The sequence below is a fragment of the Larus michahellis genome, chromosome 1 (assembly GCF_964199755.1).
Source record: "Larus michahellis chromosome 1, bLarMic1.1, whole genome shotgun sequence".
NCBI lineage: Eukaryota > Metazoa > Chordata > Aves > Charadriiformes > Laridae > Larus > Larus michahellis.
Genome location: NC_133896.1, coordinates 63,926,344 through 63,944,041, shown reverse-complemented (window position 1 = coordinate 63,944,041; position 17,698 = coordinate 63,926,344). Strand labels below are relative to the sequence as shown.

At 42.3% G+C, this 17,698-nt stretch overlaps 1 protein-coding gene across 2 annotated transcripts in view; it reads right to left on the bottom strand.

Moving 5' to 3' along the window:
- Positions 1-1,612: 1,612 nt before the first annotated feature.
- Positions 1,613-17,698, bottom strand: part of CREB3L2 (cAMP responsive element binding protein 3 like 2) — an 83,655-nt gene continuing 67,569 nt past the window's right edge. For both annotated transcript variants that reach the window (XM_074582677.1, XM_074582687.1), the window contains exons 6-12: positions 17,231-17,377; positions 15,543-15,601; positions 14,105-14,173; positions 6,402-6,501; positions 5,362-5,488; positions 4,455-4,680; positions 1,613-3,506 (exon numbers count right to left, since the gene is read on the bottom strand). In XM_074582677.1, coding sequence (XP_074438778.1) covers positions 3,431-3,506; positions 4,455-4,680; positions 5,362-5,488; positions 6,402-6,501; positions 14,105-14,173; positions 15,543-15,601; positions 17,231-17,377 — 804 coding nt within the window. In that variant the 3' untranslated portion in view covers positions 1,613-3,430. The remainder of the gene's footprint in view (positions 3,507-4,454; positions 4,681-5,361; positions 5,489-6,401; positions 6,502-14,104; positions 14,174-15,542; positions 15,602-17,230; positions 17,378-17,698) is intronic.

Here is a 17,698-nt window from a genome sequence, read left to right as displayed (position 1 = left end):
TCCCCCTCCTAGGAACGTTACCACGGGCATAAACTACCTCTGGAGACAGTGAGGTCCTTGTCGCATAACAGCCTGTGGGTAGGTGATGACAGGAGATTCTTTGGCTCCTAGTACCTAGCAGAGAAACCTGTTCTATTAAGGCCCCCTGAAGAAAAGATCACACAAATACCAAAGTAAAGCAAAGGTTTCTCTTACTATAAAAGAAGCAATATTTAATATCATAAATCCCCAAGCAATGCGTGTGCTAGGTCAAGAGATTCCCTAAAAGAGTACCTAAAAATAACTTAAAGGATTACACAAATTAAGATTATAGAAATAGATTATCAAACAGTTACAGGAAAACTGGTATTGCCATACCGGCTTGGATGAATTAGTTCAGAGGCCTGACCCAGACCACGGCCAGTTTAAAACGGTCCAGTTGAAAACATGACTGTCTTCCAACCAGATTTGAACTGACATGCCCAAATTAAGCCAATAGAATAGCAAAGCTTTAATGGTGACTAGGGCAGTAGGTTTCGGAGCGGGGGGTGGGGTGGGGGGCGTGTTTGGGTTTTGTGAAATTGTTTGCCCTTTAAGTATTGAGAAATAATTCAATTTTGGTTTTAATACTGTGAAGTCAGCTGTATCTGCAATGGCAGGTGATCCGTTTAACTGATAATGGGCATGAGCTCAGGCAGAGCCGCCTCCTACTTAGGCACGGTGCAAACTGCAAGACTAGTAAGAGCAGAGCTGTGCTCGACAGCTTGGGGCCTCTTTTGCAGAAGACATTCGGTTGCCCTCAGAGGTGGCAAACCATGGGTGCTCTGAAAAAAGAGACCATTTAAAGAATCTTCTAAACTATGACCTTGCCCACTCACACTGACCAGCCATACAGTAGTGGAAGGGTCAGTCCCAGCCTTCTTCTGTCACTTTGCTGACCTCATGTGGCTAAGGAATGCAGCCATCCCTTGTGGCACCCTTGGTGGCACCCACCAGTGATCATTATTTGTGTGAAGCCTTAAATCGTTGCTCGAAAAAAACCCATACACAAGTCATTGGTGGATACTGGAATGATGCAGAAGACCCAGCAGGATCACTGTACAGGGAGAAAGGTTTTAGGGAGGAGACTGACCCATGCAAAGAAGAAGGGAACACTCACAAAATAGACTACAATGGCATTTCTCCTCTCATTGCCACCAAAGGTAAAATAATAAAAAGGCACGCGCGTAGAAGAATAGGGCAGTACCTAGAAAGCACGTCTGTACACCAAAACTTATTGCAACTTCATGGAGTCAGAGACATGTTTCACTGTCACTAACGTGAAACACCTTCTTAAAATGGCACAGTGAGGACTGATCCACAGCCTGCTGTAACCCTCCAAATTCTTCCCATTAATTTCACTGAGATTTGAGTCAGGCCTGAGGGCGGCAAAATAGGATACTGAAGGAAGAAAGTCTAAGGAGGATGAAGAACAAGAAAGGAGCTGGTGTGGCAGCTGCTGTAATAAAATACAAATCCAATATTTTACAAAATAGAATACTTGCAGGAAATATCTACTGTACATGGTAAAAAATTACTTGTAAGGCTACGTTAGTTTTTCCCTTATTTATCATTAGGAAAAAAAAAAGAAAAAAGAGCTTCAAAATTGTTTATTCTTTTTTTAAATTGACTTCTGGTAGACTGTTAAGTAGCTATATGCTAGCCTGCTGAATTAGGATTTTCACATTAAATCCATCCTCAATGGAGTCTGAGCACCCTTCTGTAGTAACCAGACAAAACCCTGCTCAAATCCTGGCATAGCTTTGACTGTGCCGCTCCAAGGACAAATTGCAAGAAGCACAGGTTGGGCAAAGGCATGACCAGGGTACTGAGAGAGGGAAAACCCTTAAAGGCAACAGCTACATGGGACAAGGAGGAAACAAAGCAGGAAAAAGAGTACTGCGCCAGGATCGGACCTAAATACTCCTCTTGGCTTTTTCACTGAACTTGGGCCGGTCACTTTACCTCCATATGTGCCCATCTCATCCCTCTTTTGCCTTGCCTGATGCCTACATACTTAATTCCTCAGGTCAGGGGCTGTCTTGCCATAGGGTTAATACAGTATCTACCACCTCCAGGCCTGAACTGAGCCTAGCTGGGGCTACCTGTACCCCTTATCTTTTCGGCTAAGCAGTTGGTCTAAGATCACATCTCTGGAAAAGGAGGTAAGAGGAAGATAAGACCCATGGCTTAATTTATATACCAATTCCGGTATGGGGGGAAGGAATGGGTGTTCAGTGATATTTGTATGTCTGATTTCAGAGTTTCCCCAGACTGCTTGCAGGGTTAGGGAAGCTCAGTTCTCTTCATTGCGACTGCTTGAACAAAATTTTGCAAAGCTAATAAATACTATTTACAACAGTAACAGGAAAATGGCAAGGAAAGGAAAACACAGGACAATCTGAGACTGGGTCTACATAAAAAACTCCATCAACACATCTAGAAGCCAATAAATTAAATCCATACGGTCCTCTCAGGAGGCACTTCCGGTTTGAGCCTTACATTGATTTAGTTTGTTGGGAAGGAACTGATTTAAGCTAAACATATTAGCCTTAAGCAGACTAAAGGACATCCATCCAAAACATTGCATAAATTTAACAAAACCTGCTTTCTAAACAGATTTAGTTGAACTAGTGTAATTCTCCCACACAGACAAAGTGTGACAAGACAGCGACTGATCTTTGCTTGAATTCCACAAGGGTGGAAGCAGTAGGGAACCCTACCAGGGCTGCTTTCAACCCAAGGAAAAACCTACCCCACTAAATGATAAAGGGGCTGGAGAGGAGAAGAGAGAAAGAGCTAGGGGAGGACAATTCAGCAGTATAATTGCCCGCCCCTCTCCTGCCTGCGGTGTTAACTCAACAATGTCAGGACCCACCCATGTCCCTTTGGAAGCACACTCATCATGCTTCTCAATCCCCACAAAAGGCTCAAATGCTGTAGACCAGTAGGCACAGAGCTGTGGCAGGGTTCTGAGCAGCGCTATGCTGCATCTTCTCTTTCTCTCAATTCCCTCTCCCAAGAAACCTGTCACCCACAAGCTCCCATCAGTTTTGCATATTTCACTCTTTTACAGAATGTCTTTGTGCTCAGATTAGGATGTGTGCATGCACGCACGCACACCCACCAGTCACCGGCACACTGCTGGCATCATCTGCCATCATAATTCAATCCTGCCCTTGCGGTATCAGACAGGAAAGGAATAAAAGCAAAGACAGGGACTGTGTGCGAAGCGAGGAAGGGAGTTACAAAGGCAAGAGATCCCATCTGCAGTCACAGCCTCACCAGTCAATGCAGAAGTTGAACTCCCTCTCTTTTGTGCTTTGGTTCACTGAGGATGACAAGTCAAGGGGACTTTGGTTGAAAATATGTGGGAAAGAGGGAAGTCAAGAAAAAAGGCCTTTTTTTATTTTTAAGAGGTGGCATTGACTCTTCTGTCTATTTCAATTATCTTCAGTGTTTCGTTTCCTTCTAGTTCGGAGTTGACTCTGCAGGGAACAAAAAAACCAAAACGACAAAGGTTAACGCTAATAGTTAGTCATTTTTAAAAGCGCATATCCTGCTTGAATTGGCTAATGCTAAAATGGCACACAGTATTTACCAGGTACTTGTCAGTTGGAGTATGGCAAGACACCAAATTAGTCATCTCTTTGGCTCTAGGTATAACTTTGACACAAGTGCTCAGAAGGCACGCTTGGGGTGATATGGCTCATCCTAGCCCTCAGAATAACATTCTTTCAAACAAAATCCCTCCCTCCACTGTTTGGTGTGCTTGCTACTGCTTGTCAGCAGAGAACAAGATGTAGGCCAGCAGGGCAGTGGCAGGACAAAGAAAAGGTAAAGTGGAAAGAAAACTGCACATACATATTTAAACCAGTGAAAGTGTCTCTTTGCAAAGGCCCCAAAAACTTAGATTTAAGATTAAAAAAAAAAAAAAGATATGAAGGAGCTCTGTGTTAAGTAGTTCAGATAACCTTACAGGTCTGTCTCTAAAGACCGAGTCCTGCAAACTTTCCACAGTAATGCTTTAGAAAGATCACTGTTGTGAGAAGCTCCAGCTCTTCACGCCCTAACCTCGTAGAAAGCCCAGTGAGTCACAGCCTTACACTTCCACCCAACTGGCAAAAGCTTATTCCTTCAGGGGACAAAGAAGTAAGTGCTTAAAGAAGTGGGTAAGCACAACTAACGGGCTTATAGGGGTTAGGTTTCTGGCAGAAGCACCGAGTTTGGTAGCTGCATTACTACAATACTGTTGCAACCACTTCTCCAGAGTAACAATAACTCTGCCTATAAGCTCTCCAGATAGAGACCAAACTTTTCCTTCACGTTCCACAGTGCCCAAGCACAGCTGAGCCCCTAATCTTACTGCTGGCCTCCAGACACAAATGACAGTGATGCCAAACACCTGGATGACAAGCAGCCCACCCTGCACTCACCTGTGCTGCTGCAGGCCCAGCAGCACCGATTTCTCTAGCCTCGTCTCATTGGCTATTGTGAACTGCATGATATCATCCTGCTGTGACCCTGGCATGGCTTCCAGGGACAGCGCTGCGTACTTGGAGGTGTCTGCTTGCCTGTCATTGCGATCTGCAAAGGAGATCGGGCTTGACGACTCCTCCAGTTGGTGAGGCTCTTCATAAATTAGCAGACTCCTTGACCTCACTGCATACAAAGACAGAAGGCAAAAAGAGATGAGAAACAGGCAGCTCGGAGAACAACCATGTCATTTCAGGAAACGGAAACTGTCAGAGCAGAACTAAAGATGCAAAGGTCTTTTCATAGTGATTATCTGGTAATTTGATAGCTGAGGAAAGATACCACAGCAGTGGTCCAGGTAAGGATCAAAAAGGCCTGAATTATTCACAAAACAAGAACAAAATGAAACAATCATTTTAGTAATATATGTTGAAAGCAACTGGATCGTTATGGGTATAAAATACTAACAGTTTCCCACTCAGTCCTTTGACTCTCTGTTGCTGCTGGCAAAGGAGACACCAGCTGATATCAGTTGCGTGTTTTAACAGGATGAACATTTGCTACCGAGTAGAAATCCTGCTACCTTTTACAAACCACTAGCCTTAGTCCCACAAACAGAAACAAAACTGCTTCAAACAGAAATACCAAGCAGGCTAGCGGGGAAAGGCTTTGCCCATGTCTATGAAGTCTTCTGCCATCAGAACAGCTCACCAAGCTATCCTTTGAAAGACACAGGTATATCAAGGAATGGCCCACTAAGGAGCAGAAAAACAAGAGGTGCTTGAGGAGGGGATTAGGGATGGGGGTGGAAAACAAGTGCCGAAGCACAACCAAGCAGGAAGCAAGACCGGGATAGTTGTCACTTACCAATGGAGTCTGTGTAGGACTCTGGCGAGGAATGCTGTCTGGGCAACACCATCTTTGTAGCAGAAGGATACGGCCCGTAGCTCTGAGAGAAGCTGCCAAAAACTACTGCAAAGCACAGCACCACCATCTGGCAACAGGAAGATGCAGAAGAGGTAAGTGCACTAGCTCTTGGCCCACATGTGCCCATCAAAATCATTTGAGGCTATTTTCATCACTACTTACAGTGTCTCTTAGCAAAGGCACATATAGAATAACAATTCAGAGTTTTAAAGGGCAGATTTCAACGCTGAAGTTTGTTTTCAATGTCTGCCACCATCTTGGCCTGTAGCCTTATTTACTGCCAAAGTTGAAAAGCAGACACAACCACCGCGTGTGTTTTACAGGTGCTGTTGGGAATTTCCAAGGTTATTTCTGCTGCTGGCCCCAGTCTTGCTTCGAAGTAAAAGAGAGGCTGGCAGACTAGGAGAACAACTTAGACCTTGAAAATAATTTCCATCAATTTATAGCACTAGTATAAAGGGAATTTGCTGGCTGAGTGTAAGGAGGGAAAAGGGAAAAGTTTCATTCTAATCCTTTTCTTATCCTGACTACTATTACTGAAATAGGCCAGAGGTAGTTTTATAGCCTTAGTCATATTTTTATTTGGATGAGCAAGTTTATTTTTACTGGTATCAAAAGAACCAGGCATCAAAGATCACTCTTGTTTTAATTTTACAACTCTAGACACCATTTCTCACATACAATATTGTAGGAAATAGTAAAACAGGTCACTCAGAGGGGCAGTGCTCCTTCTTTCATCACTGCAGCATCCAATGAAAAGCACAGGCCCAGTCTCCTCCAGAATTTAATGCCTTCCCACAACCATTAACCTTCACCAGCCAGGAGTCTCACCTACCTCAAAATTAATTGTCAAATTTTGGAGAGAAGTTTCCCAAGCTAAGAATTTGCAAGTGAGTGGCTTCACAGAACAAGGGATGTGCCTTTGAGCAGTGGAAAGAAATTATCATTCCCCTACAATTCCCAGCTTTAGGGACGCTCACCATAAGACAGGTCCCTGTCTGTGTGCTAGCTGCCTTACACGAACGGGACACTTTCCCAGCAACCATGGCTTGGAGTCTCTGCAACTGCTGCAGAAGTGTTCTGGAAAGCAAAGACAACAGACAAGCATCAAATGCACTGATCTACTTGCCGGTTAAACAGCTTTTTGCTTCAAATCCCACACCTGGCAATAATATAGCATTTATGACAAGGTACAGATCATTAAAAGTCCTCCCCTTGAAGCAAGGAACGTTTTCAGTTTTACAAGACTTTTACATATGGACCTTTTACACTGGACCTTTCAAAAAGATCTTTTGGCTTTCCCTCAACTGATGTCCCTGAACAATTACTTTTTCGGCATTTTCAGAAGGCTCTTATAAATAAAAAATGTATTTTCAGTGTTTCTACAAGAAACAACTGAAACTGGTCTACATTAAAAGTGACTAGATGCATATACAACCTGGTTCTGTGTCATGAATTCAGCAGGAGTTTCACCATTATGTGAAAAGGTGCAGAAGCAAGTTTATAACTGCTCTAATTGATGGTAGAGGTATACAGCTATGTCCTTTTTCTGAAAACCTGCCATACGGTGGTTTGGACCACACGCTGGACCATTTTCAAAGAGAAGGTCTTAAAACTAGACATAAGTACAGACTTAATTTCTTATAGATTGATTTATTAAATAAAGCACTTTATTGCTATTTGCTAAATACTCCCCAAGTTCACAAAAATCACGGATGCTTGAAGTGGCTACTCTGACTGTGTCTTTCAGAGGCTCCAGCCACGATAGCAATTCTGTTCTGGTTGGAGTCAATAGTCCCAGACCAGGGAGATATTCTGTCTCGCTGTTTTTCTTTTGCTGTATCATCATCAATTATCACAGTTAGGATACTACTAATTTACATGGGAAATTATCTCAAAGAATGATTGATATAGGGTTTTCACAGCAGTTTTCATTTTGTTTTCATTAAAGCTTTTTGACAGACAAGGAATAATCCAAATACTTGCCCTCAGCACAGTCAAATATAGTACAATTTTGCATCAGGATGTTAACTTTGCTGTTTGCTTCCAATTTTACTCTTCATTTCTCCTGTAAGTCTCACGACCTATTTCAGAGGGTAACCCCCCACAAAACTCCAGGCAACAGCTTTGGAGGCTGTTAACGTCAAATGCTAAAGCAAGAGGCAAGGTTAGGATGTCAAAGAAAATAGAAGGATTATTTTAAGATCAAACTGGCTAAAAACTAATTGTAGGACAGACCCAGAGGTGCCTTCACAGCTCAATATACACTTGCCTGCCTATTATTATAGATTTTTTTAATCATCAATGCTCATTGCTAATTAGGGTTTAATGAATTCAAGGACTTCAGCACTGCATTCTGAAATGAGCACAAGGCATGCTCGCAGCAGAGATTTATCTGGGCCAGCAGATCCTTCTCAACTTATGAAGGAAGGATGTCTTGCATGCTCTTGAGAGCATGGCTTATTCTGCAACTCAATATTTAAAAAAAGAAAGCGATTCGTCTAATTCAGTCCTTTATTCACTATTAGAGAGACCACAAGCAAATTAAGAGATGAAAACACTGTCCATCACGTAAATGAGACCATCCAAATTCCCTGTTCCCTTCTGCATCTTTTCCCAATTCCTCCTCCAATTCACTCCGTGGAAGAGGGTTCACAAAGACTTGGTACATGGTATATATCACTTCCCGGCACAGAACATGCTGCATACAGTATTCCCACCATATGCCACTAGCTATGCTATACAGCAATGCCTTTTTAACCCTGCACTTTCTGTGCTATTATAGGAGGCTAAATTTCCACGCAGTTTCAGGCTTGAGTCACTGGGCTCGACACAGAACAGCTCCGCAGAGCAAGGAGGAAGGAGCTCTCCTCCTCCTCAGCTCGGGGGCTGGCAGCAGCAGCAGCCTTGAAATGCTGATCACTCTTGCCACTTTTTGTGGAGGCGTCAGTGAGAAAACAGCTAATGGCTGGTGAGGAAATCAACAGAGAAGAGGCAATTCTCCTCATTTTGCTCATCTCTGCCTTTTTGTGTCCAATTTAAAAAACGTGCTGGGCAGAGCGGGCCCAGAGAGCGGATTCCAAACCGCTCTTTTTGAAAAGTATAATTAGGCAGGTATTCTGAGGTCTCCTATACACAGAGGAAGATTCATCACCCACCTTATTTACCAACTACCTTCATATAAAATGCCTTTCTCTCCCAAGCCATTTATCTGTTTGAGCAGAGCTACTGTCTTCTCAGCAGGCAAGGACTCGGTGTTGGGAGCTGACAGGCTACAGGTGCATCTTCAAACTAAGAGCAAGAGCCAAGGCAAGAGCAAGCAAGAAACAAGTTTGTGTGTTCAGAGATGATTATCAGTTTACCCTGCCACTGCCCAAATAGGGCACTCCTTGTTGCTTTTATTCTCTATTTGAATTTGGATTGGTGGGAGACTGGATTCCAAGGTCAAAAGATCTCCTTTCCCATGCAAAAGCTGCCTTCATTGTCACTGGATGGCTGCAGGGATGATCTGGACTAAGAGAGGGAAAAAGAGCAGCTCTGTGCTCTGCAGAACAGGAACTTAGGTTAAACGAAGATGCTCCCTCTAAATAGCAGCAGGAAGGCCGCGAATGCTTTTAGTGAAACACACTGCCTGTGGCTAAGTCCTAACAGGAGAAAATGGAATCCCAAGGCAACATGCACCAGGGGGTTTGCACCCACAGGGATTATTTTCACTGTCTGACACATTTCCCAGTGATATTCAATTAGAGGGTCACCTCCGTAGGAGGTGTGAATGTGCTTTCACGCTTTTTCCTGCCAATGGAAGCACCTCATAGAAAGCTGTAAAGTGACTGAAGACTCCTGCTCTCCCTTCCACACACTGCCAGCAAATTCACTCTGCCTGTGATGTCTTGTTTTCATGTGCACATTCACGTATTCATCTTCAGAAGAGTCCCTTTCACCACCAAAGCAAGGAACGAGTCAAGGCTTCTCCTCTACTTTCAGTGACACTTTGATTAAGGAGAGGAAATTTGTCACTCCAGGACCTAGCCACCTGGGAGGCTTCTTCAATTCAGTGTTTATGTTTAAAATACAACATTGATTTAAACCAAAAAGACAGTTTCTAGGGGACACCAAACACTGTTTGTTTTGATCAAGATTTTTCAGAGAATTTATCTACTTTGTGAGGAACAAAACCTAATTTTGATAAGGAGGGAGAAAAATTGCTCTGTCTTTCGACTCTACATACAGATTCCTTCTCTGCCTGTCCTATTTGCAGGAAAGAGAGAAAACCACAAAGTAAGGTTTTCACTGAAAGACCAGAATACCTCAAAGCAGAAAAAAAATCCACAATTTTTCCTCATTTGAATTACAAAGAAAAAATCCACCAATTTTTCATCAAAGATGTTTCAGCATAAAAACACTGTCCTGCTGCTGTGAAAACAAGGAGTTGCTCCGGGGCTGCCATGCTTTGTCAATTATTATGAGAGTCGTCTGAAGTGAAGTGCGAGATATCTCACTGCAACTTAAATCCAGATCCTTCACTCCTTGAAAACAACTTGGCAAAATGGCTTTACCAGCCTCAACTAAACGAACAGCCATGCAAATCACTGAAGTCTTACAGCTTTGGTGCTGATAAACCCTTGGTGGGTCAGACTGATATGCAACTTAATCTTTTGAGGACTGGTTAATAGCTTGAGCAGGAGCATGAGAAATAGAAGAACATCTCAGTTGTATTTATAAAGCCACTGCCTTTAATGGGGCTGTCAGAGTAGAGATCTACACAACTTGCGAGTCATTACTGCACAGGAGCAACTCAAGCAGCTACTTGCATGCCTTGTCCATGTGTAACACTCTCAACCACATGCTAATTGGATCCTCTGCCTATCATTTGTCCAGGAAAGTGATCATCAATATATTTATAGAGAATAAGTGTTATGAGGAGCAGCTGAGGGAACTGGGCTTGTTTACCCTGGAGAAAAGGAGGCTGAGGGGAGACTTTATTGCTCTCTACAACTACCTGAGGTAGTTGTAGAGGTTGTAGCGAGGTGGGGGTCAGTCTCTTCTCCCAAGTAACAGGCGCTAGGACAAGAAGAAATGGCCTCAAGTTGCACCAGGGGAGGTTTAGATCGAGTATTAGGAAAAACTTCTTCACTGAAAGGGTTGTCAACATTGGAACATGCTGCCCAGGGAAGTGGTTGAGTCCAGCCCTGGAGGTATTTAAAAGACATGTAGATGTAGTGCTGAGGGACATGGTTTTGTGGTAACCTGGCAATGCTAGGTTAACAGTTGGACTTCATGATCTGAAAGGTCTCTTCCAACCAAAACAATTCTATGATTCTGTGATTCTATGATAAATACAGACTCAACAGAAGTGAAAAGCAAAACTAATTCTCATATGTCATACACAGTACCAGATGTTTCAATACTGTCTTTTAGCCCAAATAGCCATGGCTCACAGCTCAGCAACGCTGGTGTCAGAGACGATATTCAACCCCCTAGATCATTGGCAGTTTCTGCTTTTGGTCCCAGTGCCAAAACGTGAGTGGATCAAGCCTTCTTGGTGACTGGGACAAGTCAGTTCAACTCTTGGTGCCACCTTCTTCTCACACCCTTTGCTTTTTAAGACAGCAGTACCCCACACGTTCAGATGCTACTGAAAGCAATGAGAGCCTGGCTCACTTGTGGCTACGAGACATAACAGATATGCATGTAATAATGTGCTTCCTTAGTTTTGAGAAAACTGCCTAGAAAGGAACTTGGATGGGTTTCTTTTAAGGGACTGAGTCACATAAATTAGAAGAGGAAACATATGCTAGTGTTCTAATACTGAAGGTGCCAAAAATGCTGCAGTCACCCACTCAGAGTAATAAGAATTAAAAACTCCCCTGCATCTTGATCCCCAGCCTCCTGCCTTGCCTTTTAAGATGCATAAATGCCAAGGGAGATGCTTCTGGATGTGAAGTTTTTGACCACACTTGCACCTTTTACATTACATATTTTCAGATCCAGAACTTCCGGCTAAGGCTCAGGGAAGACTCTTCTCTAAATTTTTTCATGTTGCTGAGAATAAACTAGGAACATTTTTACCAGAAGAAATTCTAGTGTTTCCATGGTCTGGAGCCAGATTTTGAAATGCAAGCAGGGTTTCCCTGAAGCCTTAGGTATGTAACTGTGCAAAATGCATTCTATATATAGAATAACATGCTCTAAAAAACTGATTGCACACCCTGAAAGGAAACTCTGCTGTTCAATAGTTTTGGAAATTGCCCTTCAGTTCCTTTCAACTCAAGCCAAACTATAAAAACATGATACTGACTGACAGCATGTACATGCGCACGAACTTTTTGGTAAGCAGCTATAGCCCAATTTTCCAACAAGTAAAATACCAACTTTGTCTTCATCTACACTGAATGCATAAAGATTTTTACATGTAATCACAGCACTTATTTTCCTGTTATCGTTCTTCCACTCTTACAGTATTTCACAACAAAAGAACAGCTCTAAAGTTTGTAGGTCTACTTTTAGATAAGACCTTCAACAACGTCTTCATTTTTTGCTGCATTGAACACTCAAAATTGCAACTAAAGTCAACTGGGGCTCTTCTTTGGGTATATTAAATAAGACGTGTGTATGACTGCTAGGTATTTTGAGGAATAAAATCCTAACCATTTAAATTTGGACATCCACAAATAAACTGACACTGCATCACTTTGACCATCACTGCTTTGAACTTTGATTCCTGACTGTATATAGGAGAAGTACCTATGGACATAGCTGGAAGTACCAGCTATAGGATGCTGTGAAGAGAAGTTCTAACACATTTGAACAGTTTCTGGATGCCACATCAAGGCTCTTTGCAAATACCAATGAGAAAACCAGACATTTCGAATTCACCCTAGGAAGTGGATAACATACATTAAACAAGGGCCTGGAATCATTCTCTGAATGAGACCATTGAACAATTATACACTAAATAAGAAAAGTGGCTCTTTGGGGTTATGGTGAAAAAACCCATAATGCAGTACATTACCTAATTCAAGCTTGATGAAAGCAGACAATTTTACATATTTCTCCGTACTTCAATATGAAGCTTTAACAGATTTTAGGTACAATTTGTATCTAAATAGCAAAAGCAGCATCGCCATGAATTACAAGAATTTCTGTGCAAAGGGTCAGGAACATCTGCTTCTCTGCAGAACATTACAAATCAATATCGATACTACTGCAGAGGGAAGAAAACAATTCAACTCATCCCACACACCCAGAGTATGAAGGATTTGGAGATAATATCACTTTGCTAAATATTTTTAGAGTATTTAGCATGAGACAATTAAGATCATCAAATAATAGAGAAGATGCTAAAGATCCTGTATAAAAGGATGGTCAATACCAACAAAGCTGTTCTCATGACTGCATCTGCAACAACTCCGAGATGAAAACAGCTGGCCAAATTTAGCTGAGCTGGGGAGAAGAACTCTAGGCTTGACAACATGTTGTTCCTGAGTGGTTCATCCACAGCTGCACCTTTTCTTATTGCAGCTGTCTTCAGCACCTCCTGGGACAGATCCTGGAACAGATCCTGGGACAGAAAACCCTACTCCACATGTACAGAACAATTCCTGGTTCTTTTATATAAAGCCCTGGAGGTAGATATAGGAGGCACAGAAATGGCTTGGCTCTCTTCAAACAACCAGCAGATGTCTTTATGCATGAGCAGTGTGTGGGAGACTCTTCAGCAAACTGCAGTTCTACAGGGTCTGGCTCCATGAAATTAGAGATTGGATCCGGAGATTAGAAACAACACATGCCACTCAATTAGCAATACACTGGCTGCCAGACAAGCTCTAGGGCCATTTTCCATGATCGTGGGTCTTATCTTCAAAACCCAGCCTCCTCCTACACTTCAGTACAACCATCATGTTGAACGGTAATATTCAACCATCACTACAAATGTCTCTAACTAGAAGGTGTTAACAGCGGACTTATCTAATACCTGCTCATTGGAGTTTGCCATCATTAGAGAACACACTGACCATAAGCCATGACTGACACTCCACTCTCAGCCAACATCTGATTAAAAGCTCAGCTCTTGAACGTTTTCTGCCACTTGTTCTTTGAGAAAGACACCATTGAGTCACCCATTTATTCAGAAATGAAGAAACAAGAAGCTGATTTTCCCCCTCCAAATGAAGGAAATTCTGGAGTGTGAGATGGTTGCAAGGGTGCCCAAAAATTGCAATGACATCTAGCAGTCCGGAAGGAATTAATAATGACTTTTGAGCTTCAGCACTGTAATTTCTGGAAGTGTGATGCTCCAGGTCAAGGTCTCCTGTCAAAACAGTCTTTCACTAAGTAAAGACAATTTGGAGAGTTGTGTTGTAATTTTTTGTTTTTTATGTGCTACTAACCATGTTTCCTTAGGCAGTGGAAGAACTCAAAGAAGAGTGTTAAAAGGTTTCCCAAGCACAACACAGGCTAGGGAGACAGTTTAAGACTGTCTTCAGGATCAAGCATATCATCAAAGCCTCTATGATTTACGTTACACTGCTGTCATGATAACTGGCTTTCCTCATTTTTCTTTGACATTAACCAGATCAGATACAGCTATTCTTCACATTTCAATTGATCTCTTAACTTCCAGATTTTCACTTTTCACTGTAATATCATGGTACAGTTTTGTTTTATTCCCTTTGTACCTTACCTGTTAGTATTCTCCAGGACTTCAACCTTCTTACGCAGCTCACTATTTTCATTTGAACAAGTCTCAACTCTGGAGACAGTACAAGGAAAGAAAAAGGAATGTAAAAAATCAGTCATTTATTAAACATGCTTCCACAGAGACCTCTATGATCTTGCCTAGATTTAACGCTAAGTTACACCAACAAACTTTAGTCATAATCTTTAATCATATTTCATGGTGTAGAAGACATTGCAAAAGACACTACTAGCTGTGGAGCACCTGCTTAGAGTGCTCAACTACATCCCAGCAGGTGTAGCTCACTCAGGATGGGCTGTCACTACTTTTTGCCCCTTGAAATAGCAACAGCAAAGACCCTGCTCAGACTTTCTCTGTGCATCAGGCCAAGGGACAGATATTTTAAAAGTGACAGAACATGCTATATTTATGTTGTTATCAAGTATTTTGTGCAAAGGTGTTCAATGTGTGCGTTTCATTGCTAGGATGAGACACCAAGCAATTTAATGAATGCCACGCTTCCGAAATCAGATCCTCGAATTTCAAGTTTAGGGAGGTTAATAAACCATGCAGATTCATTTACAAGAGTGCTCATTTCCACACTGCCCCTAGAAACCTCCTAAACTAAAGTTAGTTATCTTATGACATGCCACATAAGACATACAAGTGAAAATATGGGACTCCTAAAAAGACAAACATGACCAGACAGAATAGTTTCAAGAAGGAAAAAGGTAAAGGGCAACACCTTTGATATCTGTATGTACACGGTGGAATTTCACAAGAATAACTCTGAGAAAGCAAGACTCGTCCATAAAGAGATAAGAAGAAAAAAAGGAAATTACATCAAGGATATCACCAAAGATGGTACAAGGGGTTTAACAGATCCATCTGGTGAAGTGCATAAAAGAAATACTAGAATACTTGTCTGTTGGAAGAAAGATTAAGTTGGGATATAAATCACTAACTGGGGATTTGGCTTCTTCTCCCTAAAGGAAGTTGATGGGTCACATGCTGTTTTCCTGAGTCCTGCTTATTTTCCCAAGCAGTCTTGACTCACCCACTTCCTATTGCTGTATCCGTCTGCACTAGAAGACAGAATATATTCACTTTGAATCCACCTTTCCCTGGACACTGCCTACCCACTAGGCCAACAGAGTTGCATGAGGGCGGGAGGCTGACAGCAGATGGGTCTTGCTTTATTTAAGGTTTAAAGTCTTTGTCGGCACGTTAGCGACAGTTACAAACACAGTTACGAATGCAGCACCGCAGCACCCCAGCACGCGTACAAGCAGAAGGCAGAAGAAGGGCCTTTTCTCAGTCACAACCACGAGGTGGCAGCTGGCACTCTGTGCACCAAACAGTCCCAGCATCAACAGCTGGATCCCTTCCCAGTCCAGCAACTAGTGCTATTGGCCCGTTTGAAACAGGAAGAAGGCTGGCTTACTTTTTTTCCAGACTGTCCATGTATTCTTTCTTTTTTCTTCTACTTTCCTGGGCGGAGATCTAAGGGAAAAGGAAGAAAAACACCAAATATTTGCATAGAAAAAAAAAAGCATCAGAGATGAATTAATAAACTGGTAAAAAGCCCTGAAGTTACTCGATTCGAGCCTCCATGCTGTTCTCATTTCTATTCCTGGTAAGCAAAGCACTGACTTGGTCTGTTTCCACATCCTGAAGCAAGACTGCTCCTCTCAGTAGCATGAAAAAGATCATTCCCTGCTCTTATAAAACTAACCTTAAAAAGTAAGTCAGATTCATCTGGAGAGAATATCCTAGGACAAATACTAAAAGATGGTCCCAGGACAATGCATCTGGGAGAAGAAAAGCCCATGCATGCGCTAGAAAGCAGCTTTGTAGAAAAAGATTTGCAGGTCCTGATGAGCAAGTCAAACATAAATCAGCAATACACCCCCACAGCAAAGGCGGCCAACCAGATCCAGGTCCACATTAACAAGATTGTAGCCAGCAGGTTGACAGAAGTGGTTCTTCCCCTCTATTCAGTGCCTGCAAGACCACAGCCGAGTACAGTGTACAGTTTGTGGCTCTGAAATAAATACTTTGGTTGTACAGAAGCAAGCCCAGAGGAGGAACAGAGCTATAATAAGCATGCTGGAGCACATGGCATATCAGGAAAGGCAGAGAAAGCTGAGTTTGTTCAGACTGAAGACGAGAAGGCTAAGGAAGGAATCCTATTGCTGTCTTCAACTATCTTGTGAAGATAACGTCAGAGTCTTCTCAGAAGCTTACAGCAAAATGGCAAGAGGCATCAAATACAAATTGCAACAAAGGAAATTTCAATTGGACATTAAGGATTCTATTTACTTGTTTTTACCACAAGAGCAGCCTAATATGGGACAGGTTGCTCAGAGATGCTGGGGACTCGTCACCCTTCAAGACAGGAAAACGTAACTGGACAAGTCCTCGAGCAACTTGCTCTAAGCTGACCCAGCTTTCAAAGCAAGGATGTGGACCAAAGGACCGCCAGAGATCCCCTCCAACATAAACGACCGATTATATGAAAGAGGTATATAAATTGCACAAGGTCACTTCCAAAAATTTTGAAAAATATATATTACAATAGAAAATTCCAATTCACTGTGGGCAAATTTACACCTCTATCTGCAAAACCAATAACAGAATGCATTAACCTTCAAAGATGTACTAATATCTTCTAGAAGAAGTGAGCTGGCCAGGTCTGAAAAAAACCCCTGCTTTCTTTCCTATCTCTAGGCTCTTCCCCATGTTGGAAGAAAGAAAAGACTTAAGCACTGAAATACACAGTCAGGTTTTAAAACATGAAACAGTGGAAAAGAACACCTTCATCACCGTGGAAAGAATACAGAGGTCTTTGCCTACCATAAGGGTAGGATTGTACTGTTTTTAAAATGGAGCCAAACAACAGCAACTTGATACCCTGCTTACTAAATACTCTATTGTTCATGCGTTCAGGTAAATACCTAGACAGAGACACGCTGTCACAGTGACAGGCAATTTGATGGATGTTTTTAGGAACAAAGAAAAACACTTTATTAAAAGACGTCTTACGGGATTCAACTGTACCACAGACCATTACTGCAGAATTGTTGCAGCATTTTTTAAAATGAATGATGAATAGGACTAACTAACATTTACCTTGTTTTTTATTTTCCTGCGGATTTTCTTCAGCACTTTCTCCTCTGCTTTTGTCAGGGGCAGTTTGGTAGGGATTGGGTACCCTTCTGCTATCAGTGTCCTCTTCTCCTCCTCTGTCAGGATGAGTGGGCCGGTCCCCTGTAATTTCTGCAAGTGTCATGAAATAATACAACAGTAAGCGGAGACAGCCCTAAAGAAAAGGGTGTTAGGGAAGAGAGGTAGGAGCTCTCCCACTTCAGAGAGGACTCTGTCTACTAACACAGCAGTCTCTTTCAATTGGGAATGAGTGGAAGAGGAAGACCTTTTAGATAGCTTCCATTCAGAGACTGAACCTTTGGGGCAGGATTCCCTGAAAATGGTTGTTCTCGGCCCAGCTCTGCATACACTGTGGCCAACAGTAAAACCTTCCTTGGCTCAAACAGGGAAAGAGAAACATGAAAAGCACTGCTGAAAATCCCTCCCTAAAGA